At 45.3% G+C, this 26098-nt stretch overlaps 1 protein-coding gene across 5 annotated transcripts in view; it reads right to left on the reverse strand.

The window, feature by feature from the left end:
• Positions 1–26098, reverse strand: part of kynu (kynureninase) — a 283739-nt gene that overhangs the window by 206723 nt on the left and 50918 nt on the right. For all 5 annotated transcript variants that reach the window (XM_068035006.1, XM_068035003.1, XM_068035005.1 and 2 more), the window contains one exon: positions 4301–4490. In XM_068035006.1, the coding sequence (XP_067891107.1) occupies positions 4301–4469 (169 nt within the window). In that variant the 5' untranslated portion in view covers positions 4470–4490. The remainder of the gene's footprint in view (positions 1–4300; positions 4491–26098) is intronic.

Genomic DNA, 26098 nt, shown 5'->3' on the forward strand with positions numbered 1-26098 from the left:
GTTGTAGCTGTACTGGAACAGCTTGGCTAGGGGCGCATCAAGTTCTGGAGCAGAGGTCTACAATACTATTGCCGGAATATTGTCAGGGCCCATAGCCTTTGCAGTATTCAGTGCCTGCAGTCGTTTCTCAATATCACGTGGAGTGAATCGAATTGGCTGAAGTCTGGCATGTGCGATGCTGGGGACTTCAGGAGGAGGCCAAGATGGATCATCAACTCGGCACATCTGGCTGAAGATTGTTGCAAATGCTTCAGCCTTATTTTTCGCACTGATGTGCTGGGCTCCCCCATCATTGAGGATGCGGATATTTGTGGAGCCACCTCCTCCAGTTAGTTGTTTAGTTGTCCACCACCATTCACGGCTGGATGTGGCAGGACTGCAGAGCTTAGATCTGATCCCGTTAGTTATGGGATCACTTAGCTCTATCTATCACAAGCTTCTTCCGCAGTTTGGCACGCAAGTAGCCCTATATTGCAGCTTCACCAAATTGACACCTCATTTTGAGGTATGCTTGGTGCTGTTCCTGGCATGCCCTCCTGCTCTCTTCTTTGAACCAGGGTTGGTCTCCTGGCTTGATTGTAATGGTAGAGTGGGGGATATGCCGGGCCATGAGGTTACAGATTGTGGTTGAGTACAATTCTAATGCTGCTGATGGCCCACAGCGCCTCATGGATGCCCAGTTTTGCATTGCTAGATCTGTTTGAAATCTATCCCATTTAGCACGATGGTAGTGCAACACAACATGATGGAGGGTATTCTCAGTGTAAAGGTGGGACTTGGTCTCCACAAGGAATGTGCGGTGGTCAATCCTACCAATACTGTCATGGACAGATGCACCTGCGATAGGCAGATTGGTGACGACGAGGTCAAGTATGTTTTCCCCTCTTGTTGGTTCCCTCATCGCCTGTTGCATACCCAGTCGAGCAGATATGTCCTTTAGGACTCGGCCAGCTCGATCAGTAGTGGTGCTACTGAGCCACTCTTGGTGATGGACATTGAAGTCCCCCACCCAGAGTATGTTCTGCACCCTCGCCACCCTCAGTGCTTCCTCCAAGTGCTTTTCAACATGGAGGAGTACTGGCTCATCAGCTGAGGAGGGCAGTAGGTTCTAATCAGCAGGAGGTTTCCTTGCCCATGTTTGACCTGATGCCATGAGACTTCATGGGGTCCAGAGTCGATGTTGAGGACTCCCAGGGCAACTCCATGCCGACTGTATACCACTGTACTGCCACCTCTGCTGGTCTGTCCTGCCGGTGGGATAGGACATACCCGGGAATGGTGATAGCAGTGTCTGGGACATTGTATGTAAGGTATGATTCTGTGAGCATGACTATGTCAGGCTGTTGCTTGACTAGTCTGTGGGACAGCTCTCTCAACTTTGGCACAAGCCCCCAGATGCAGGGTTGACAGGGCTGGGTTTGACGTTCTCGTTTCCGGTGCCTCGGTCGATGCCGGGTGGTTCGCCCAGCTTCATTCTTTGTTTATTGACTTCAAAGCGGTTAGATACAACTTGAAGGCGGCCTGGGAAGATGTGGCCACTTGCTCCACAAGTGGAACATGAGGACGAGCTCAAATTGTAACTGTGGCCATCCAAGTCAGATCATCACCCCCATATTGAACTCTTCCCCAGAGAGATCTATTCCTGATGGCATCACAATCATTCAGACTGCATCAGCTGAAGCTGCTGAAGGGCTGTTAACCTCAACCTTGAATTATAACTGCTTTCCCAGCCAAATGAATATATATGGAGATAAGATACAGGCTGGAATTTTATGCCACCCAAGTGAGCCGGATGGTAACGGTGGGGGTGATTGGGGGGAGGGGCGGGGGGTGGTGGCGGTGGCATAACATGGAGTAGGAAACTCCGGGAGACCTTCCCGACCCACCTCCCCCTCTGCCCCCACTTTAGGTGGGCTGCGGGGGGGGGAGGGCGAGGGCAAGAAATGGGCCTCCCGCCCCAGGCCAATCAAGGCCCTTAAGTGGCCACTTAAGGGCCGTCACCCACCTCCACGGGTATTTTACCCATGGGAAGTGGGTGTCCGGTAGACGTGAAAGGCCGCCCAGTGATACCTGGCAGCCTCTCAGCGCACCGGGGATGGGGGGGGGGAAGCCTGACAATCATGCACAGGGTGCCTGATTGAGGGCTGCCCCCACTTCTCCAACCACCCTCAGGACACGAGACGCCCTCTTTCCCGCCAAACGACCACCCTCGTCTCACCAGGTCGCAACCGATTCCTACGGCAAGACAAAGCCCACCTTAACTCTTAACTTCAGTCCCGGCTCCATGTCCTCAGCTGGGCTGCAGTGGCCACTGCTCCTGGTTGCGCTGCTGGGACTAAGAGCTGCCATCCCGATGATTGACCGCCAGCTCAATGAGGCGGGACTTCCTCCCTCAAGTGGATGGAAGTCCCGCCTCTGAACAAATAAAGCCCGGGGACCCATAAAACGCAGGACGGATCCCCAGCCCGGGTAGAAGCAGGTTCGTCACCGACTTTTGCTTCAGTGGCCAGCTCTCGTCCGCCCAGCCCACAGTGTCTGAATGTTCATTGGTTTGTTCACTAAACACTTTGGCAGGCAAGCTCAATAGCATAGTGCAGTGTGAAAGAATTATATTGGTTACTGAGCTTCATAACAGCCAATCACTTATGTTTATCTTTCAATCACCTCTACCACCCTGCATCATGTCTCTACTCACAGCCAATTGTACTGGTGGCTCCAAAACGATGGAATGCCATACCTTGGGCAAAAGAGGGCAAAGCCATTTCCATCAGTTACCATAAAGCCAGTCAATTGTGTGCATGCGCTCCAGGCCAGGTAATTTATTTTAGCAATGTTTTTGAAAGCTGTATGCGACCTCCGAGAGGTGGCTTGACCAAGCATAATGTAAAACATTACTGAGCTCTGTTCAGAGAGAGCAACATTTTTTCAAACACAAGTAAATTATTCAATCCACACTGCAACATAAAGCAATCTATTTTCTTGAATAAACAGGCATTCACAATTCTTAAGCCAGGTCAAAAAGTCTATTTTGTTGATATGATCTTCACTTGTTCAATTTCGGACTGGTCTGTATTTTCTGGTAATGTACTTTGCTTTCAGCACAACAATGAGTTAGTTAAACTAATAAAAGGTTTCAAATGTCATTTCCAAGGATTTTCTGGAAGTGAGAAGATGAAGCATATATAACCAAGGCCCTAGTTTTGAATAATGTTTCCATATAATCTAGGGCATTTATGATTAATGGTTAACTGGGCAAGGTAGCGGCGAGGAAAGAAAATTAGCTCCAAATGTGTATTTTAAAAAGGTATTTTAATAATAGATAATAACATCCCAGCAAAAGACAAAATTCTAAAAATTACAAATCAATTACTGTCTAATCTCTGCTGCCTATCCTGTACTTCACCCTATTCCCCAAAGCATTGATGTCAACGTTTTCATTATTTATCTGAACTCTGCAGTTTCCAAGGATCCCAACTTCAGCTTTTCTGATCTAAATGCGTGTTCTCTGTTGCAGCAGCAGTGACACAGCCTTAAACCATTATGCCCGTGAGCTCATAACTCAGTACTGCTGCATTTATAGCCTTGTATATAGACATGTGTAGCATAGACTGTGATGTAACCAGTAGCTATTTTTGTTTCTTAACAAAGCAAGCAACTTACTGAGAAAAATAAGTCGGGAAATGGCCCCCATATATGGAGGCCTGTCCTGGTTTGGGGTCTGCATGTGCACTAGCAGCTGTCAGTGTGCTGCACCAATATTCACTTTTAAAGGATACATTGCTATAGGTACTATACAGCTGAAGTCAAATAAGCTCATTGCAATACTTTTACATTTTAAAACAGTTCTCAATAAAAATGTACCTCAGGTGATTTACATTGTATCCTTGACATCAGATCAAACCTCTGATGATTTTTCAGCGTTAATTTTCTCTAATAATTCTGGAAAGATCATGGTAATGGGGTAATTAAACATAAATTTATGATTTCAAATCAATTCCATCATAGGACATTTTTATTGAAAACTACCTACAAAGCTTTTTTTTAATATCAACATGCCTTTAAATGAGTGTACTAAAACTGATTAAAGCACCCCGCTGTGAGGAAAGTGCTGCAAAGGGAAAAAGGATGGTATGATGGTATTAACCCAAGAAACTATAATATTTTATAAACCAATTTTACTTCATTTGAGATTACTGACGCAGTAACATTACTTAATACCTAAAGCTTTATGTTCCTTGACTCAATATGCAGGCTCAGGGTTATGCTGCAATGCGAGCTATCAGAACAGTTAGGAACTTACTAGAAGGGAGGTCTTTTGTTTTGGGTACATGGAATTGGTCTCTAAAATGCTTCAGTTCATCTTCTTGATCCAAATGAATTGCAAGCTTCTCATCGGTAATGCTGCACCCCAAAATGGAGGCAGTACATTCCAAAATCTGCCTTGGAGAATTGCCTGCATGCCCATCCATAGCTGATAAGCAGCAATCAGTCTAAAAAGTGAAGAATAAATTGGTTACTAACACAAACTAAGTATCAATTTAAAATTATATGCTCTTTGTAACTGAAAGACGACTTCACAAAACAGAATATGATAGCGTCTGTCTCAAATAGGCCTCAAAATTTATCACGTTGGTGGGAGGGAGGGTGCTGGGGAAGTGGCAGGCAGGATTCAGGCACAAGAAGATGCACAGGACATGAGCAAAGCACCACTGTCCACCCACCGTGTCTCCTCCAGCGGGACATCCCCATTGTCCTTTTGCTTACCAATGCTATGAGCAGCCCACAGCCAGCCAATATCAAACACAGGAACTGGCTTTGTTGGAAATTAAACAACTTTATCACTATTGAAACTTCTTTAAAAGTCATTGTGGGTTAAAATTTCTGTTGATAAAATCTATGTTGCGCATTTCACTTTAAATATAAACATGAAATAGTAAGGAGATTAGTGGCTTAAACTTTTTAACCATCCAAGTTTTAAGCTTAGTTCCACAGAGATCTTTCTGGAAGATAATATTTTAAAATAACTTTTTAGGTTTTTTAATGAGTTCTGTCCAAGTAAGTGAAGCTATGAAAGGCACTCAAAACACTAACAGTTGGACAATAGCTTTGGTTGTACACAACGGGCAACCATACTTTTTAAACAGAAACTAAATATTTTACAAAAAGTGACATGCCAGAAATATGAACTGAAGTCATTAATTGTGTAGAAATAGACTGGATTTTCTGATTGGTGTTATTTTAATGCTGGAAGTTTTCACTGGTGTTAAAATAACTCAAGTCACTTGCTGGCAAAAGAGGGAAATGGCAACACATCCCACAGACTGGTGTGCATTACCAGGCCAACCAGTTGCTACAGCAACTTGGCAACAGGTGCCAATGTCAAAAACAACACCTCTCAGCCTCACTTGGCAGCTTCATGTGCAGCACTTGTGGCAGAACCTGCCTCTCAAGGACTGGCCTTCACAGCCATCAGCAAAGGTGCACCAAGAGAAGACACCCCACCTAAATGGATAGTGTCCATCATTTTTCATAGATGGAAGGATGCCAACCAACCACTAAGTCTAGGCTGAGATCTCCTCATTAGGATTCACTTTGAAATGTTATTACAAGTAACTGTAATTATCATTAACAAGATTTTATCTGGGTTTGAAATCCATTTTTAGTGGTCTTGGTAATAAAGCAGAATATTTTTTAAATGGCGAGAGAATGGGAAATGCTTGCATTCCGAGGGATTTAATGTCCTTGTACATGAATCACAGAAAGTTAACATGAAGGTACAGAAAGCAATTAGCAAGACAAATGGTACGTTAGTTTTGTAACAAGGATTAGAGCACAAGAATAAAAGGAGTTTTACTACAATTATACAGGGCATTCCAGGCGCTGCTTCACAAACCACTGACCACCTCCAGGCGCGTATCCATTGTCTCTCGAGATAAGGAGGCCCAAAAGAAAGACAGGGCATTGATGAGGCCACACAGAGTAGTGCGCGCAGTTTTGGTCTCCTTACCTAAGGAAAGACAGACTTGCCCTTGAGGGAGGGCAACAAAGGTTCGCTAGACTGGTCCCTGGGACGAGGGGGTTGTCCTACATTGAGAGATTGAGCAAACTAGGCCTATATTCCCTGAAGTGTAGATGAATGATAGGTGATCTAATTGAGACATATAAAATTCTCAAGGCGCCTGACAAGGTAGATACGGAGAAAATGCTTCCCCTGACTGGGAAATCCAGAACATGGGGTCACATTCTCAAAATAAGGGGTTGGCCATTTAAGTCTGAGATGAGGAGAAGTTTGTTCATGCAAAGGCGTGTGAATCTTTGGAATTTTCTATTTCAGACAGGTATGGATGCTCAGTTGCTGAGTGTACTCAAGACAGAGGTTGATAAATTTTTAGTACAAAAAAGGAATTAAGGGGTATGAAGATCGTGCAGGAATGTGGAGTTGAGGTAAAAGATCACCCATGACCTTGTTGAATGGTGCAGCAGCCATGAAGGGCCAAATGGCCGATTTAGCTCCTATTTCTTATAGAAACATAGAAACACAGGAAATAGGTGCAGGAGTAGGCTATTTGGCCCTTCGGGCCCGCTCCGCCATTCAAAAAGATCATGGTTGATCGTCTAATTCAGTACCCTGTTCCTGCTTTCTCCCCATATCCCTTGATCCCTTTGGCATTAATATACCTATCTCCTTCTTGAATATATTTAATGACTTGGCCTCCACTGCCTTCTGCGGTAGAGAATTCCACATGTTCACCATCCTTTGAGTGAAGAAATTTCTCCTCATCTCGGTTCTAAACAGCATACCCGTATCCTGAGACTGTAACCCCTGGTTCTCAACTCCCTGCATCTAGTCTGTCTAGTCCTGTTAGAATTTTACAGTTTCTAGGCAATCTCCTCTCATTCTTCTAAACTCTAGTGAATATAGGCCTAGTCGACCCAATCTCTCCTCATATGTCAATCCTGCCATCCCAGGAATCAGCCTAGTAAATCTTCTTTTTACTCCCTCCAAGGCAAGAACATCCTTCCTCAGAAAAGACCAAAACTGCACACAATACTCCAGATGTGGTCTCACCAAGACCCTGTATAACTGCAGTAAGACATCTTTGCTCCTGTACTCAAATCCTCTTGCAATGAAGGCCAACATACCATTCGCCTTCCTAACTGCTTGCTGCACCTGAATGCTTGCTTTCAGCGACTGGTGTACAAGGACACCCAGGTCTCGTTGCACCTCCCCATTTCCCAATCTATCACCATTCAGATAATAATCTGTCTTTCTGTTTTTACAACCAAAGTGGATAACCTCACATTTATCCACTTTATACTGCATCTGCCATTCATTTGCCCACTCACCCAACTTGTCTAAATCACATTGGAGCCTCTTTGCATCCTCCTTACAGTTCACATTCCCCCCCAGCTTTGTGTCATCTGCAAACTTGGAAACGTTACATTTAGTTCCCTCACCCAAGTCATTAATATATATTGTGAATAGCTGGAGCCGAAGCATTAATCCATGCGGTACCCCACTAGTCACTGCCTGCCATCCGGAAAAAGACCCGCTTATTCCTTAATACTTAAGGTAATAGGCAAAAGAGCCAAAGGCAAGATGAGGAGTTTTTTTTAAAAACACGTGGTTTGTTGTGTTTTTTTTTTATTTGTTTTTTGTGCGATGTGGGCGTCGCTGGCTAGGCCAGCATTTATTGTCCATCCCTAATTGCCCTTGAACTGAGTGGCTTGCTAGGCCATTTCAGAGGGCATTTTAAGTGTCAACCACATTGCTGTGGGTCTGGAGTCACATGTAGGCTCGACCAGGTAAGGATGGCAGAATTCCTTCCCTAAAGGGAATCAGATGTGATCTGAAATGCAGCGCTTAAAAGGGCCGTGGGAGAAGAATCAATAACAACTTTCAAAAAGAACTGGGAAAATACTTGAAGGGGAAAAATTTCCATGGCTATGGGGAAGGACGGGAAATGGAACTAACTGTATACTTCTTTTAAAGAGCCAGCACAGTCATGATGGGCCGAATGGCCTCCTTCCGTGCTTCTATGATTTTAAGTAGGGGCTCTTTACTGTAGAAAAGTGTAGACTAGATTCAGTCCATGTGGATATTACAGAGCAGCAGGGGGCATAAGAATTAGTTACATGAGCATATGAAGGATTTTTGGACTTTTCAATACCAGTTTTAAAGGAAAAATTGAATGATTGACTAGAACCCTGGATTCATTAGCTGCTAAGTGAGATGAGTTGGTTTAAAACAACTGTTAAACTGACTGAAGACACACAACAGGAAGATTGACTAAATTCAGCAGGGGGCCCAAGTACACGCGAGGCTAATTTGATGGAGTCCGTGGTTCGTGAGATGAGGGGAGGAGCATGTCCAGACTGTTGTTGGAACAGATGACTTGTTGAATTCTGTTAAGTGCACTGATTCTGGTTTCAAAAGATTTTTTTTTTGAGACAGACCCCAACTTAAAAGTGAAACTAAAATCTTCACGTTTCTAAGAAATTAAAACTGGTTGCAACACACAGAGTCATATGACTAGAGACATATGACTAGAGCTATCCAAACTAAGGCTTCAAGATCACAGAGTTCAAGCAAGTTGCAGGGTTCTTTGGCAAACAAGCTGCAGAAAAAGACATTCGAGAGGCGACAAGACTGAAATGCTGAAGGGAAGAGTGCAATGCTCACAATCGACAAGAAAGCGTTACATCGGTGTCTACATCTTGGAGGAAGAGAGTTGGAAATAGAATTGGAAATAAACCTGAAGAACTTTGTGGCTGTTCGGTGCCATCTTTGCTAAGAGGACTGCCTCGTAATTCCATGAGATCCATCTTTGTTGCATCTGATAATTAACTTGTAACCTATAAACTATATTTAGTGACCGTGATTTGTCTGTTATTTCATGTTCGATTTATGTTGATTTTGATTTGATTGTTGGAGTAACTTTATAAAAGTGAAATCATGTCAGTTTGGTTTTTCTATTGGGGTTGGTCAGTAAATTGGATTCTTTTGGTTTGTTGATCTCCATGGGAATCATGACACCAGCACTACTTAAAGCTAGACTTCAGTACTTGAAGCCAGACTGCATATCTTAAAAGTAAATTGCATTCTGAATGCAGCAAGGGCTGGAAGTAGCTGGAGAATATTAGGAAAGTCGCAGGAAGGACCTGAAATGGTGTAATCGGGATAAAGAGTGTGACCCCAGCTTTTCTCATGCCATGCTGGAGTCATTGGCAGGGGAGGAGGCCAGAGGAGAGTGGTTCCCTTCCCACAGGGAGCCAGAGGGCCTCCAGTCAACAGCTCAGAAAGCAATGGCAGCAGGTGGCCATGGCAGTCAATGCAACAACTAAATGGAACAACAAGCCTCACGTACTGCTCCAATCACCACACCCCTATCGCTCGCTGACCATGACACACAATTAACCATGACTCAAACCTCAGTCGTATGCTTCACCTCACCTGCATACATTTAGCACTGGTGGAAGCAGTACCGCTGGAAGTTGCGCACACACATCTCACAGCTTCCATACTGCCAGTTATTCAACTGTAGCAGGCACATCACCCAAACACATTGCAACACACTCATTTACACATCTCGCTCTTTTGCAGGACAAGGTGGCGTATATTAGATGGCAGCAGCAGCAAACAGGCAACGAGGTGGGGTGGGGTGGGGGAAAGAGGTGGAAAGAAATGGCTGCATGTCCTCAGCCCCATGGAGGAGGCTGTGCTATGAATGGGGATAATTGCAGTGGCCATCAACGTGACCTCGGCTAGTGGCCTGGCTGAAGCCATTTAGGATAACGGTATGTTCCTGCCTAATGCATCGTCTCAAGTTCCACTTCACCCTCATCCTGCAATCTGGTATGCTGTACAAGCTGCAGATCATGTAAGCATACATGACTTGCTTTCCCCTGACCTCTGCTTCCCTCACCATCACCATCCCCTCAACCTTCCCTTGTGCCTTCATGCTTGAAGATCCTCAAGAACTGCTGCCCGAGGTTGAAGGCCTAAAAAGAGCAAATATCTGAGGAAGAAAAAAAATGTAACTTGATCAGACACAAAGAGCCACCAGCTCAGATATAGGCACTGCTTGTACCTTGGAGTGTAGAGTGGGATCTGCACAAGCTCAGCTGAATTTTATGGGCCCCCAAAGGGCCACAATGGAGGCAGGGGGCCCCATAAAATTGCGAAGGAAGATGGGGGGATGGGGGGGGGGCGGGTGGTGGGCAGAGTGCCCTTTGCCTTCCCGATGCCTTGGAATTTAGACCGGGGCAGGGAAAGATTTTTTATTCTTTCATGGGATGTGGACGTTGCTGGCAAGTTTGGCAATTTGTTGCCTATCCCTAATTTCCCTTGAACGGATTGGCTTGCTCGGCCATTTCAGAGGGCAGTTAAGAGTGAACCACATTGCTGTAGGTCTGGAGTCACATGTAGGCCAGACCAGATAAGGACAGCAGATTTCCCTTCCTAAAGGACATGAGTGAACCAGAAGGGTTTTTATGGCAATTGATAGTATCTGCAAAACAGCTGGAGCTATGAAACAAAGAAAATGCTTTCCCTGGCTGGGGAATCTATAACATGGGGTCACATTGCAGACAGGCTTCCTGCCCAAAGGCCAACTGAGGCCCTGAAGTGGCAGGGGGAGGGGGACCTCCGCCACATGGGGAGATTACCTAGTAAAGCAGGGCAGTCTCCCTGCAGGCTTGGAGGTAGAGGGGGGGGGGGGGGGGGTGGTGTGGAGGGTCCTCCTTACTGGAGGATCTACGCACTATGGAGGGCCCCTGGTGGCAAAGGGCTAACAGCCCCCCGCCCTCAACGCCCACCCACTCCCGCCACCTCCCCCCACACCCCTTGACATGGCCTGCGAACTGCTACACTTACCTGGGACTCCATGGCTGGTCCTGGTCCCATGCGCCTCTCAGTACCAACAGTGGCCACTAATCCCAGTAGTGCTGCCAATACTACCGAGTTGCTGGCTCTCTGATTGGCCGGCAGCTCTTGGAGGCGGGATTCCGTCCTTAAAAGAAGGGGGATCCCGGCACTGGGCAGTTATTTTCCCAAGCGCCGTTAAATAGAACTGGGGGAGGATCTCCATAGGTTCGAGGTGGGGTAGTATACAGGTATAGACTGATGGGCATGCACACAGAAGTTCTTGGTGTATTGGCAAGCCTTCCAGAGAGTCTTTGTCACTGTCAAAGAGGATGGAGGAGTCCAGCTCCATTTGAAACAGGTATTCACATAGAACTTGAAGCTAACCCTTTCCAGTGTGGAAGCGGTCAAAGTTTCAGCTTTCAGTGCAGCATAGGCAGAAGTCATGCAATGTCTGAGTGCAACAGTGGAAACATGCAGTCTCTGCTTGTCGGCATGCAAGTCCAGCTTGGTGCAATGCAGGCTCAGACTGCTGCCCAGCGCCGGGATCCCCAGAACATTCGTACTCAAAAGGGGTTTGCAGGGTATCAAAGGAGTCCAGCAATCTATGCTCCAGCAGATCACTAGAATTGCTGAGGTGCCATCCTGGAGGCTGGCTGTCACATGTGGTACACGAACCTGCTGCTGTCCTCTCTCAGGATGGCAGCATTTGTGTTTTAACGCTGCCACTCTGTCAGTGCCCCTGTCACCAGCCAGCTAGCCCAGTGTGGTGCTGACCATTCATAGTGGCACAGTCCCAAGTCAGGCCCTCAAGTGTCTGAGCTGCTTAAGTGTGTCCTGCAAGTCCATCTGCAGTCTCCCCCCCCTTACACCAGCCATGCTGCAGCCACTGGGGTAGCACTGTGTAGAAGCAGCAGACCGGGCAAAGGCACAAGACAGGCACAAAAAGAATGCATAAGGGTGATTAGTTGAGTATCGTATGGCGTATTGGAAGTATTGTTGGATATTGTTGCTATGGAATAGTTGTTCTGTGGTGGCTTTTATTTCAGGATTATTGCCAAGAAGGATGGAAAGGGAACATGTCAAGCAATAGGAATTTTTTTTTTTATTCGCTCTTGGGATGTGGGCACCACTGGCAAGACTCATTCTTATTTGCGCTTGAGAAAGTGGTGTTGAGCTGCTTTCTTGAACTGCTGCAGTCCATGTGCTAATTCATTCAGGGGAACCAGAAACTGATGATACACTCATGGATAGCCCATCTGGGCCATGGATGTACCTGATGCCTTCCTTGCTCCTCCTCCTCCTGAGGTAGTCGCAGAAGTGCTGCTTGGACGTGTTGCACCCTCATGATGACCAGGTTGTGTGGATGATGCAGCAAACAACCACGAGTCTGGAAACATGCTCTGCAAGTACTGGAGGGCACCCCCTGAGCAGTCCAGCCAGTGCAACAATTGCTACAGGACAGTGATGGTCTGCTCCTTGACATTCCTCATTGCAGCATGGCTCGGTGTATGGTGGTGAGATTGGTAGAGGGGAGTGATTAGCCATGTGTACAGCTCTTGTTGCTAAGCAACACCCTCTGGTTTGACATGTGGCTCAAAGATGGCTGGAATTGCAGTCAGGCACAGGATGAAAGCATCATGACTGCTGCCTGGATTGTGGGCATTCACCAACTTGATGTTCTGGACATGGTTGCACACCAACTGCACATTGAGTGAATTGGTACCTCTTGAATTTTTAGTACATCCCTCCATTCAGATGCGGTGCCCACAAGGTCACGTGTGTGCAATCAATGGCTTCCTTCACCATAGGGAAGCCAGCCATCCTGGCAAAGTCACATTCCCACTCCTCTGGTTTCTCTCTGCTTAGAGAGAAGACAATGCAATCCCCTTTCTTGGCATACAGAACCTCTGAGCTTCCAGATGTAGTAATGGATAGCAAACTACGATATGTTGGTGACGTCATCTCTTCCCGCCTGGAAGGATTCACCGGCATAAAAATTGAGGGCTACGGTCACCTTGAGGCCACTGGCAGCACTATCCTTGCTCTGCTGAGGCTGCACATCTGATTGCAGGAGGTGGCACAGTTCTGTGACCACCTCCTTGATGAAGCGTAGTCACTGAACACACTGCCCCTGGCTTAGGTGGAGTTAGCAAAAGTGTACCCTGAAGACCCTGGGTGGGTAAGGCCTCTGCTGAGAGTTCTCTTCCACCTCCCTCTGTGAGCAGCTTATCTTCTCTGCTGCATCTGCTCCATTTTCCTCGGATGCTGCAGCCCAAAGTCACCATGACTGGGTGAAGGTGGCGTGCATTGAGGCCTTTCAGAAAGAAGCACACCACTCCTTCGAAACATCTAGCACCACTCCCTTCTGACTTAAGCAACTTCTTACAATTCCTCCAACACAGAACTTCCATAACTCTGCAACAGCAGGTAGGTCGTCAAAAGCAATTCACCTGCAAGTTGGATGGTGATGCCTTAACCAGAGGCAGTAACCAGAGTAGTGAACTCTACAAAGACAGGTTGGGTGTCAAATCAATGCTGGACACTGACTGCCATCACAAAATGCCTACTCTGCATACTTCTGAAGTGCTCAAACAACACCCACACTCTCACCTTTCAGAACATGGCGATTGCTGCAGGCCTTGCTGGAAGTGGTTGGGAGTAGCTCCCACATTATTGCCTCAATCAGCTCCCATAGCTCCAAATCCACCGGTGCTATGGAGTCGAATTTTGTAGCCATTGTATTTTAACTTTCATAAAAAGCAATTAGTTAGAATAGCTTAAAGTCTTGATTGATCTTACCTCTGGTTACTCTAAAGAGTGAAAACAAAGCACCTTTGACAAAGAAGTTAGATGGATGTCAGGAGCTATTTCTTTCCAGAGTCATCATACCCGGAGCACGGATTTGCTCCAAATATTCAAAAGGTAGTTGGATAAGTTCTTAACTGTAGCTGACATCACTGCATATAAAAAGGGGTAGGTGTGGTATTGCTGGATGTGCACTTAAAGCAGCCAGAAGTACTGCACAAAGAACGGCTAGGCGTTGCGCAAACGACTACTGGCAACACCTATGCAGTCATATTCAGCTGGCCTCAGACACCGGAAACATCAGAGGAATGTATGATGGCATGAAGAGAGCTCTTGGGCCAACCATCAAGAAGATCACCCCCCTCAAATCTAAATCGGGGGACATAATCACTGACCAACGCAAACAGATGGACCGCTGGGTTGAGCACTACCTAGAACTGTACTCCAGGGAGAATGCTGTCACTGAGACTGCCCTCAATGCAGCCCAGCCTCTACCAGTCATGGATGAGCTGGACATACAGCCAACCAAATCGGAACTCAGTGATGCCATTGATTCCCTAGCCAGCGGAAAAGCCCCTGGGAAGGACAGCATTACCCCTGAAATAATCAAGAGTGCCAAGCCTGCTATACTCTCAGCACTACATGAACTGCTATGCCTGTGCTGGGACGAGGGAGCAGTACCCCAGGACATGCGCGATGCCAACATCATCACCCTCTATAAAAACAAAGGTGACCGCGGTGACTGCAACAACTACCGTGGAATCTCCCTGCTCAGCATAGTGGGGAAAGTCTTTGCTCGAGTCGCTCTGAACAGGCTCCAGAAGCTGGCCGAGCGCGTCTACCCTGAGGCACAGTGTGGCTTTCGTGCAGAGAGATCGACTATTGACATGCTGTTCTCCCTTCGTCAGATACAGGAGAAATGCCGTGAACAACAGATGCCCCTCTACATTGCTTTCATTGATCTCACCAAAGCCTTTGACCTCGTCAGCAGACGTGGTCTCTTCAGACTACTAGAAAAGATCGGATGTCCACCAAAGCTACTAAGTATCATCACCTCATTCCATGACAATATGAAAGGCACAATTCAACATGGTGGCTCCTCATCAGAGCCCTTTCCTATCCTGAGTGGTGTGAAACAGGGCTGTGTTCTCGCACCCACACTTTTTGGGATTTTCTTCTCCCTGCTGCTTTCACATGCGTTCAAATCCTCTGAAGAAGGAATTTTCCTCCACACAAGATCAGGGGGCAGGTTGTTCAACCTTGCCCGTCTAAGAGCGAAGTCCAAAGTACGGAAAGTCCTCATCAGAGAACTCCTCTTTGCTGACGATGCTGCTTTAACATCTCACACTGAAGAATGCCTGCAGAGTCTCATCGACAGGTTTGCGTCTGCCTGCAATGAATTTGGCCTAACCATCAGCCTCAAGAAAACGAACATCATGGGGCAGGATGTCAGAAATGCTCCATCCATCAATATTGGCGACCACGCTCTGGAAGTGGTTCAAGAGTTCACCTACCTAGGCTCAACTATCACCAGTAACCTGTCTCTAGATGCAGAAATCAACAAGCGCATGGGTAAGGCTTCCACTGCTATGTCCAGACTGGCCAAGAGAGTGTGGGAAAATGGCGCACTGACACGGAACACAAAAGTCCGAGTGTATCAGGCCTGTGTCCTCAGTACCTTGCTCTACGGCAGCGAGGCCTGGACAACGTATGCCAGCCAAGAGCGACGTCTCAATTCATTCCATCTTCGCTGCCTTCGGAGAATACTTGGCATCAGGTGGCAGGACTATATCTCCAACACAGAAGTCCTTGAAGCGGCCAACACCCCCAGCTTATACACACTACTGAGTCAGCGGCGCTTGAGATGGCTTGGCCATGTGAGCCGCATGGAAGATGGCAGGATCCCCAAAGACACATTGTACAGCGAGCTCGCCACTGGTATCAGACTCACCGGCCGTCCATGTCTCCGTTATAAAGACGTCTGCAAACGCGACATGAAATCGTGTGACATTGATCACAAGTCGTGGGAGTCAGTTGCCAGCATTCGCCAGAGCTGGCGGGCAGCCATAAAGACAGGGCTAAATTGTGGCGAGTCGAAGAGACTTAGTAGTTGGCAGGAAAAAAGACAGAGGCGCAAGGGGAGAGCCTACTGTGCAACAGCCCCAACAAACAAATTTCTCTGCAGCACCTGTGGAAGAGCCTGTCACTCCAGAATTGGCCTTTATAGCCACTCCAGGCGCTGCTTCACAAACCACTGACCACCTCCAGGCGCGTATCCATTGTCTCTCGAGATAAGGAGGCCCAAAAGGAAAAAAAGGTCTCCAAATGACTGTTTTTCGGGGATGCAGTGGGTGGGAGTGGTGGAGAATTTCCCAATGCATTCTTACCCAAAATTGGCTTTGCACTTTTTCTGTACTTGCCACAGAATACCCAGCCACTGTCCTGCTCTAATAGCCACAGCATTTACATTGCTGGCTTTTAATCAAATGGAGATGTCAGGACATTCATAGAATCATAGAAAGGTTAAGGCACTGAAGGAGGCCACTTGGATCATCGTGTTTGCATTGGCCAAAAAACGATCCACCTATTCTAAATTCCACCTTCTAGCATTTGGTCCATAGCCTTGCAGCTTACGGCACTTGAGGTGCATATCAAGACTCTTTTTGAATGAGTTAAGGGTTGCTGCCTCAACTACCCTTTCAGGCAGTGAGTTCCAGACCCCCACCACCCTCTGGATAAAAAAAGTTTTTCATCTGCCCTCTAATTTTTCTACCAATCACTTTAAAGCTACGCCCCCGAGTCACTGACCTCTCTGCTAAGGTGAATAGACCCTTCACCTCCACTCTATCCAGGCCCCTCAACATTTTGTACATTTCTATCAGATCTCCCCTCAGCCTTCGCTGTTCCAAGGAGAACAACCCCAGCCTACCCAATCTTTCCTCATAGCTGCATTTTTCCAGTCCTGGCAACAACCTCGTAAATCTCCCCTGCACCCTCTCCAGTGCAATTACATCCTTTCTATAATGAGGTGACCAGTACTGCACACAGTACTCAAGTTGTGGCCTATCCTATGAGTTATACAGTTCCAGCAAAACCTCCCTGCTCTCATATTCTATGCCTCAGCTAATAAAGGAAAGGATTCTATGTGCCTTTTTAACTGCCTTATTGACCTGTCCTGCTACCTTCAGGGATCTGTGGACATTCACTCCAAGGTCCCTCACGTTCTCCACACTGCTCAGTAATTTCCCATTATTCATGAATTCTTTTGCCTTGTTTGACCTCCCCAAATGCATCACTTCACACATCTCCAGATTGAATCCCATTTGCACTTTTCTATCCATCTGACCAGACCATCAATATCTTCCTGTTGATGGTCATGGCCAAATAGTTCTATTCCCCGAGAAAACCTGCTCATTTCTTTTCTTTGTATCAGCCTGTTGGACCTCTGCCCTTTCAGGTATTAGAGCAGCAAGACAAGTGCTACACTGATGCTTGTTGCAGTTCCATCAAGAAGCAGTTACCACCATGGTAATATTAAAGATTGCAGAATGGGTTATCAATCTGTATTCAATGCGTCACAGGTATCTTTCCACCACTACTAGTCCTCTTAAATACAAGCATAAAACTTACAATGGGCGTAAAACAGGGATCAGGATGCAGGATTAACCCACCCCATTCCTTCCGATGCAGGTAGCATGCAAACTTTGTGCTGTCTGCTCATTTAAATGATAGCAACATGCAGCCCAGTGCTAAACACTGCTGCCTCAGCAGGGGGCCCAAGTTTGTGTCAGGCTAGTGCCACATAAAGCTAGCCTGCACTACTTAAAGCCAGTTTGTATCTCTTAAAGGGGAGGTGCATTCTGATTGCAGTAGGTGCTGGAAGTGGCTGCAGAAGACTGGCTGTAGCACTTGTCTTGTCCAACAACTCGTCCTCCTCCGTGTCCCCTTGTTCATTTTCCCTATCATGCTGCAGGCCAAGAGGGATAGAAAATACTGCACCCATGTCGGGGAGCACATGGTCAAAGCAGAACCCTTGGAGCAAGAACCAAGGCCTTCACCATGTGCTGCACCACTTCCTGTGGACTTCAGCAACTTTAAAGGAGCAGTACAAACCTCCAATCAATTCTACTAACTCAGCAACAACCAGGAGAAACTAATCTGAAAGTGGTTGACAATCCTTGTAAATAACAATGGTGGGGTGGGTCCTTCCTGCTGTGCAGGGTTAAGATAGGGCGCTGGCTGGAATGTTTACGCTAAAAATGGCTCCACTGGCATCAGCATTGCACACCGGCTGACATCACGATTGGTCTACTCTGCATACTTTGGGCACATGCTCTCAGCACCTGTCAAACAATCTCACCAAAATGGCAACTGGTGCAGCCCACACCAGAAATGTGCATGTGTGGCATGGACACCATTCTTGACCCAAAACAACATCCATAATGCCAAAAATACGGGCGTTATTCATCCAAACTTTGCAGCCAGAACCTCTTCCTTTTAACAAGCTAGATGTTCCAGCATTGGGTGATTATGCCTCCTTCTGGGATACTCAGATTCTCATACAATATAATCCATCACAAATTCTAACATGCAACAGTCTGACACCCTCCAGCAAAAAATTCTCCATGTAATGTGGATCCGATCATGCAAAGTTTCTGTAATAATTGCTTGAATTATAAATAGCATTTGAGTCAAAGTGAAACAAATCATTGCTAACTGAACAATGCAGAATGACAACTATTACTGACCAAGTAGGGAATTTCTCAATGAACAAATCAGGTAGCAAAACTACCAATGAAAAATTTGCAAGCTGCTACCAATAAACAAACAATTGCCAAGCAGATTGAAGGGTGAACAATGAAACTATTCAAAATACTTTTTGAAGTGTTTTTGTTTTGCTTTCTCAGTAACTAGTACAGAAATAACATAAAAAAAGGTGCTTCAATGACGACCTTTAAAGCATGCACTTGAAATTATTTAGCTTTAGAAATTGAAGCAAGAGTTCTGTAGGCCTGCCTTTATAGGTCCGAGAAATCTGTAGAAAGTGTCCTGGAAATATATAAAAAGGGTGCCTTCAAGATTTGTAGGGGAAATGCTCTGATAACTATTTGAAATGGAGTTTAGCTTGAAAGTTGCCTACAAGAAAAAGAAGCAGAAGAATGTAATAGAATTGAATGCTGGGGAATGACTGTAAATCGAGCAAATTCAAAGCATAGCAGTTACCAGGCAATCAAGCCATAAAATCTCCAAGTTAATTACACCAAGAAGATTTATATGTGTACAAGGCATTCCTTAATGTTGCCATAAAACCATTTGGAAAACTCAAACCATTTAGACTAACATCTAATGGGACATAAAGATGTCACACCTTTCCATTTGCATGGAAAAAACCCTCAAAAAACCTTAATGGATAAGCTAGAAATGAAACACAAAGTCTGTCATGCTCTGTGCAATGGTATGCCTCAATAGTTCATCGATATTCAGAGGTTTCCACATTTATCAAAGGCAATTAACAAATGAAGTGGTGAACCCTTCTAGCACCAGTGTCACTCAGATTAGTCCAGGATGTGGAGATTACTTCTTGAAATCAAGATATAAAAATAGAGGCTTTTTCACCATCCCCCATAGAATTTAGTAATATCTCTCCATCTTTTGTAGAAGTAGGAATAGAAGCCGTCTTTCTCAGACTTTCAGCTTCTCTGTCAGCTGGGAGCAGATTATTTTTGTTTCCTCCTGCAAGTATCAATATCCAGAGCAGAAAAAAATGGAAATATTTTTACAAGTGCTAGATGTACCAAGGCAGAGGGGGAAAAACTGATTTTATAAGGCTATGCCAGCCAAAGATATATGTTTGTTTGTGACCAAGAAGTGAGAGCAAAGCTATCTCAGATATCATCACTTATGGCTCAGGTGGATGTTACATCTTCTTGTTGCTTTCTTGGTCTCACACTTTAAACTTTATTGGTTCAGCCACCATGCTGCCTGCTGAGACTGTTTTTTTGTTACATATCACATGACTCTCCACTGCAGCCATGAATGTGGCCCCACTGGAACACTTACACATAACTAGTTCCTAGCACTTTACAGTTGGTAAAACAATATATAACATCCCTCTTTCTTTAAAACCGATATCAATAAAACGGTCAATATAATGATCAACTGACTTTTAGAAATAATCTGAACCCCATTTTAGAGTCTTTTACAGCGTGTATTATGTTTCTAAAAAAGATTATTCAAGGCATCACTTGGGTGGCAAGATGTTGTGCCTCCATCTTGTAGATTTGGCATTTGTTCCTCTCACTGGTGAGTTGGCACGCTGCACAGGCGGTGTTGTGACATTTGCTGGTGATGTTGTTAATGCTGTCTCGCTGGATAGTGATGTTTCCGGTGTTGTTGATGGTCTCTTCCGTTGTTCCAGCTCAGGTGTAGGTTGAAAATGGGTTCTGCTCCTTCTCATTTGGCTACCAGTTTCAGTCTCAATGATAAGACCTTGGGGTCTCAGCTTCACCAACAAATTTTGCTGGGCTCCAGGTTTTCATGATTGGATCCTGTACATGTACAGTTTGTCCTTTCAACAGCTTGGGTAGGGATTTAACAGCTCTGCAGGTTATTTCATGTCAGCCTTGAGAGGTGTGGATTGGAGTGACAATAAAGGCCAAGTTTGGGTCTTCCTTCATCTCTTGGCATTTCACAAGTGTTCTTTTGACTGGACATGTTTTAGTATAAACCCATGTTCTTGTGGGTAGTGTGATAAGGTGATGGTGTTGAACCCATACTGGTCAGCGAATTCCTTGAATTCTCTGGACCTTTCAGGAACCCCTTGCTCAGTGAAAAGAACTCATGCTACTGAGATGATTGTTGTGGCTCTCACCTCCTGGATAAAAGGGAACTTTGAGTAGTAGTCTGCAACTATGAGATACCATTCTTGATTATGCGTGAATAAAATCGACTCCTACAGTATGCCATGATCTGGGTGATACTTCAGTAGCTATCATCTCTTTTTGCTGTGTGTTTCTGTACTTCTGGCATACATTGCATGTAGACACCATATTTTCGATATCCTTGTATATGCCTATCCAGGAGACAGCTGACCTGGCTCTGAGCTTATACTTCTCCATTCCCATGCAGCCTCCATGTATCCTTTGGAGCAGTTCTTCCTGCATTGTTTTGTGTATGATTATTCTGGATCCGGCCAGCAGAACACCATCTTCTAGTGAGATGTCATCTCTGATAGAATACAGTACACACAGCCAGCAATTACGGCAGTACTGGTCTATCAGGTCATCCCTGGATCACTTACTAAAATAGCATCTGTAACTTCTCGTCTTTGCTGATCTCATCTCTAATTTGACTAAGTTTCAGTGGTGTTACATTCACTAGGTGATGAATCTTTATACCTAGATCTTCTATCTCATGTTTCTCCTGCGGTGACAACCAATATAGGGTGCCTGCTAGCACCATGTCTCTTCCTGGCTTATATTTCAGTGAAATCATAACTCTGAAGCCTCAAAGAGTAACCTCTGCAGTCTTGCTGGTGCTTTACATAGATTTTTCTTGTAGATCTGCTCCAGTGGACGATGATCACTCTCCACTATGAACTTTGTCCCATAGAGATGTGTGGAACTTCTCACATTCATAAATGACTGCCAAAAGCTCTCTTTCTATGTTGGCATATCTTGTCTCAGCTGATGGGAGGGCTTTATATGCAATTGCTATTGGCTTCCCCTCTTGTACCAGGGCCGCTCTCAGTCCTTTTGTGGAAGCATTTACGTGCAGAGTGACATGTTTCTTTGTCATAGTATGACAGACTAGTCTCCTTGCACACTACCTTTTTGAGTTTGTTGAAACTCCTGCCACGTGACTGTGACCATTGGTACGCCAAGTCTTCTTTCATCATCTCCCACAGGTTTGCTGTGAGTTCCGACATGTGCAAAATAAAGGAGCTCGTGTATTGTATCAAATCAAGGAAACAGTGGCGCAGTGGTTAGCACCGCAGCCTCACAGCTGCAGCGACCCGGGTTCAATTCTGGGTACTGCCTGTGTGGAGTTTGAAAGTTCTCCCTGTGTCTGCGTGGGTTTCCTCCGGGTGCTCCGGTTTCCTCCCACAAGCCAAAGACTTGCAGGTTGATAGGTAAATTGGCCATTATAAATTGCTCTTAGTATAGGTAGGTGGTAGAGAAATATAGGGATAGGTGGGGATGTGATAGAAATATGGGATTAGTGTAGGATTAGTATAAATGGGTGGTTAATGGTCGGCACAGACACGGTGGGCCGAAGGGCCTGTTTCAGTGCTGTATCTCTAAAATCTAAAAAAAAACTCATCTCTTGGGGATTCCATCCCCGAGATGGCTAAGATTCTGAAGAACTGGCATTCTGTCACTTTCACAATGCATTTGTCTGCGTTTTGCTTTATGCCAACTTTCCTGGTTCTCTCCATGGCTTCATGTAGGTGGTTGTCATGATCTTTTCCATCTACACCATATATCTATATATCAGCTATGCTGACTGTTCCTTTGAATTCCCTGTATGTTTCTGTTGGAACCATCCTGGCTCACTGAGGCCAAAAGGTAGACGCAGGAATTTGTACCGTCCAAAAATGGGTGTGTTGAATGTTGTCGACAATGAAGATTCTGCATCTGGCTACGCAGTCCAGTAGCCATTTCTGGCATCAAATCTTGCTGAAAACCTTTGCCCCTGCCGGTGCTGGTGTGATTTCTTCCAGTGTTGGAATAGGCTAGTGATCCCTCTTTGTTGCTTGGTTAAGATCTCTGGGATCTAGGAAAATTCTTAGCCGTCCATTTGGCTTCTCGCTCATCAGGGTAGAGCTTACCCAATACGTAGGTTCTGTGACTCTGGCGATCACCTTTTCTTCCATTTCCTGGAGCTCTCTTCAAGCTTTCCTTTTAATTCTATTGGTACTTTAGGTAAGGGATGATTCACTGGTTTCATCGCTGGGTCAATAGTGATGTGATACTTAAACTCTTCAAAGCATCCAACCATCTCATCAAAACACTCTGGGTACATTTGCACCAGATCTTCTTTGCTTTTGATCGGAGGGTGCTTTTCAATGGGTGTACTACCTTCAACCCTCAGTGTTGCCTCCTTCACCTCATGGTTTACTGAGATAATCTGCAGCTCTTCGCAACTGCTCAAACCCAGGATAGCAGGACCATCTGTTTCGGTGATGTAGAACATATAGTTAATATCTTTTCCTTTGTGTGTCCCTCCAATTTGGATCGTTCCTAGCTGTCGAATCTCAGTTTCCCCATATACTGTTAGCAGGATGTTGTTTGACTTCAGAGCACCTTTCTTTGGAGAAACATTTTCCTCTAAATTTTCAAAAAATATCTGCTGGTATAGTCTGAGCGGGATGATTTTACTCTGTGCTCCAGTATCAATCTTCACCTCAGATTTATCGTTGTGGGCTTGTTTCTCACCCTCTTCCTGATCTGGATGGTTGTGTGAATTTCTTTTCTCTGGGAACTGGAATGGGGAGGTGGTGGCGTAGTGGTTATGTCACTGGACTAGTAATCCAGAGACCCATGCTAGTGCTCAACAATGGGTTCGAACCCCACCACGCCTGATAGTGAAATTTGAATTCAATTAATAAATCTGGAATTATAAATCTAGTCTAATGCTGATCATGAAACCATTGTTGATTGCCGTAAAAACCCATCTGGTTCACTAATGTCCTTTAGGGAAGGAAATCTGCAGTCCTTACCTGGTCTGGCCTACATGTGACTCCAGACCCACAGCAATGTGGTTCACTCTTAAATACTCCATGCGATGGCCTAGCAGCCATGAGCTCAGTTCAAGGGCAATTCGGGATGGACAATAAATGCTGGCCGAGCCAGTGAAGTCCGCATCCCAAGAACAAATATTTAAAAAAATCCAGACATTTCATGCAATTGTATGGTTCCTATGTCTATCATGTTCTTAAACCCATCGTCATCTTTCAGGGTATGGATGTTTTGGTTTCTTTCATGACTCATTCGCTCTGTTACTCTGGCTCTGGTGACTCACCTTCTTGCCTTGTTCTGCGCATCTTTTCCCAGTGATTAGTCTTTCCACAAGCTCTGCAGATTGATCCACGTGCTGGACATTTCCTTCTGTCTGTCAATTCGTGTGGTTGTCCATAGCTCTTGCATATCTTTCTCTCTGTCTGGTGTACTTTCTTTCGTTGTTGTTAGAATTAGAATTAGAACATTACAGCGCAGTACAGGCCCTTCGGCCCTCGATGTTGCGCCGACCATCTGACCTACACTATTCCATTTTCATCCATATGTCTATCCAATGACCACTTAAATGCCCTTAAAGTTGGCGAGTCTACTACTGTTGCAGGCAGGGCGTTCCACGCCCCTACTACTCTCTGCGTAAAGAAACTACCTCTGACATCTGTCCTATATCTTTCACCCCTCAACTTAAAGCTATGTCCCCTCGCGTTTGCCATCATCATCCGAGAAAAAAGACTCTCTATCCACCCTATCTAACCCTCTGATTATCTTGTATGTCTCTATTAAGTCACCTCTCCTCCTCCTTCTCTCTAACGAAAACAACCCCAAGTCCCTCAGCCTTTCCTTGTAAGACCTTCCTTCCATACCAGGCAACATCCTAGTAAATCTCCTCTGCACCCTTTCCAAAGCTTCCACATCCTTGTTTCACTCCATCAGCCCTGCTGCCTTTCTCTTGGCTTAACTGAAGGCTAGCCATTTGGGTAGTCAGTCTGCTCGTGGCTTCATGTGCTCTGGCAGTGTCTACGGCCTGCAACATTGTGAGCTTGTCCTTTTCGATTAGAGCTTTCTGTGCTTCAGGATGTGCCGAACCATAAATGAGCTAATCTATCAGAATTTCATCTGTGTCCTTAAATTTACATTTTTTGACTGCATTTTTCAATCTTGTTACAAAATTGTCAATAGACTCACCTAGATCCTGTCTGAGGCCTTGAAATTCATATCGGTATATCCAAATGATTTGATTTTGCCTGGAGAGAGGTGCTGAATCTTTCAAAAAATTTGTCTGGGTTTCTGTTGTCCTCTTCACTTAGGTCCCAGCTGTTAAATAAATTTAATCCTTTATCTCCAACCCACAGAAGGAGTTAGCTGACCCTTTCCTCTTCACTAGTGCCTTTTAGGAAACTACTGAATGTCAATCTGCACTTTTGTTTAAACTTCTCAAATGCCTCTACGACATCAACTCCCCAATTCATGATGGGCTGTAGCAGTTATTTCATTCATGTCCTGGCTGACATTTCGTTTCACATGAGTCACTCAGTTTTTCTTTCTCTCTCTGGCACTAATTTGGGTCAATTTTCCCAATCTAGTTCTTTTAAAATATTCTAGGTTTACTCACAGACAGACACTCATTGCCACCATGTTACATCTTCTTGTTGTTTTCTGGTTCCCAGATGTTGGAAATAATCATACTTCAAACTTGAAAAGGTTTGATCTTTTCATTTATATGTTTCAATAAGATCACTTCCCACTCTTCTAAACTCCAATGGGTATAAGCCAAATCTGCTCAACTTTTCCTCATAAGATAACCCCCTTCATCCCAAGAATCAGTCGAGCGAACCTTCTTTGAAACGCTTCTAATTCAATTATATTCTGTCTTAAGCAAGGAGACCAAAATTGTACACAGTACTCCTGATGCGATCTCACCAAGGCCCTGTACAACTGTAGCAAAATTTCCCTACTTTTATATTCCATTCCCTTGCAATAAAATGACAACAATGCCTTCCTAATCATTTGCTGTACCTACATACTAACTTTGCTAATTATGTACCGGGACACCCAGATCCCTCTGTACCAGAGTTCTGCAATCTCTCTCCACTTAAATCCTGACTTGGAACTATATCACTGTTCCTTCACTGTCACTGGGTCAAGATCAAGGTGTACCTACACCCCAAATACTGCAGCGATTCAAGAAGGCAGCTCACTTCCACGTTCTCAAGGATAATTAGGGATGGGCAACAAATGCTGGCCCAGCAAGCAATACCCAAATTCCACGAATGAATAAAAAATGAAATTGGCAGCCAGTGTTCCTGTAACTCTGTTTCATATGAGTCTGGAATAACAAAATTAAATATCCACCAACTCACCGGTTGCCTCCATAACCAGTGAGCAACTGTATGCGAACGGTTTTGATTTTACCTGATTGGAGTCATAAAAAATGGTACAACCAATGGAGAGTTTTCCCCCGATTCCCATTAACTCCAGTTTTGCTGGGGCTCCTTGATGCCACACTCGATCAAATGCTGCCTTGATGTAAAAAGGCAGTCACTCTCACCTCACCTCGAGTTCCACTCTTCTGCCATGTTTGGACCAAAGGTGTAAATGAGATCAGGAGGTAAGTGGCCCTGGCGGAACCCAAACAAAGCGTCACTGAACAGGTTATTGCTGAGCAAGTGCCAGTTGATAGCACTGTAGA

This window comes from Heterodontus francisci, chromosome 7 (genome assembly GCF_036365525.1).
Source record: "Heterodontus francisci isolate sHetFra1 chromosome 7, sHetFra1.hap1, whole genome shotgun sequence".
Classification (NCBI taxonomy): Eukaryota; Metazoa; Chordata; class Chondrichthyes; order Heterodontiformes; family Heterodontidae; genus Heterodontus; species Heterodontus francisci.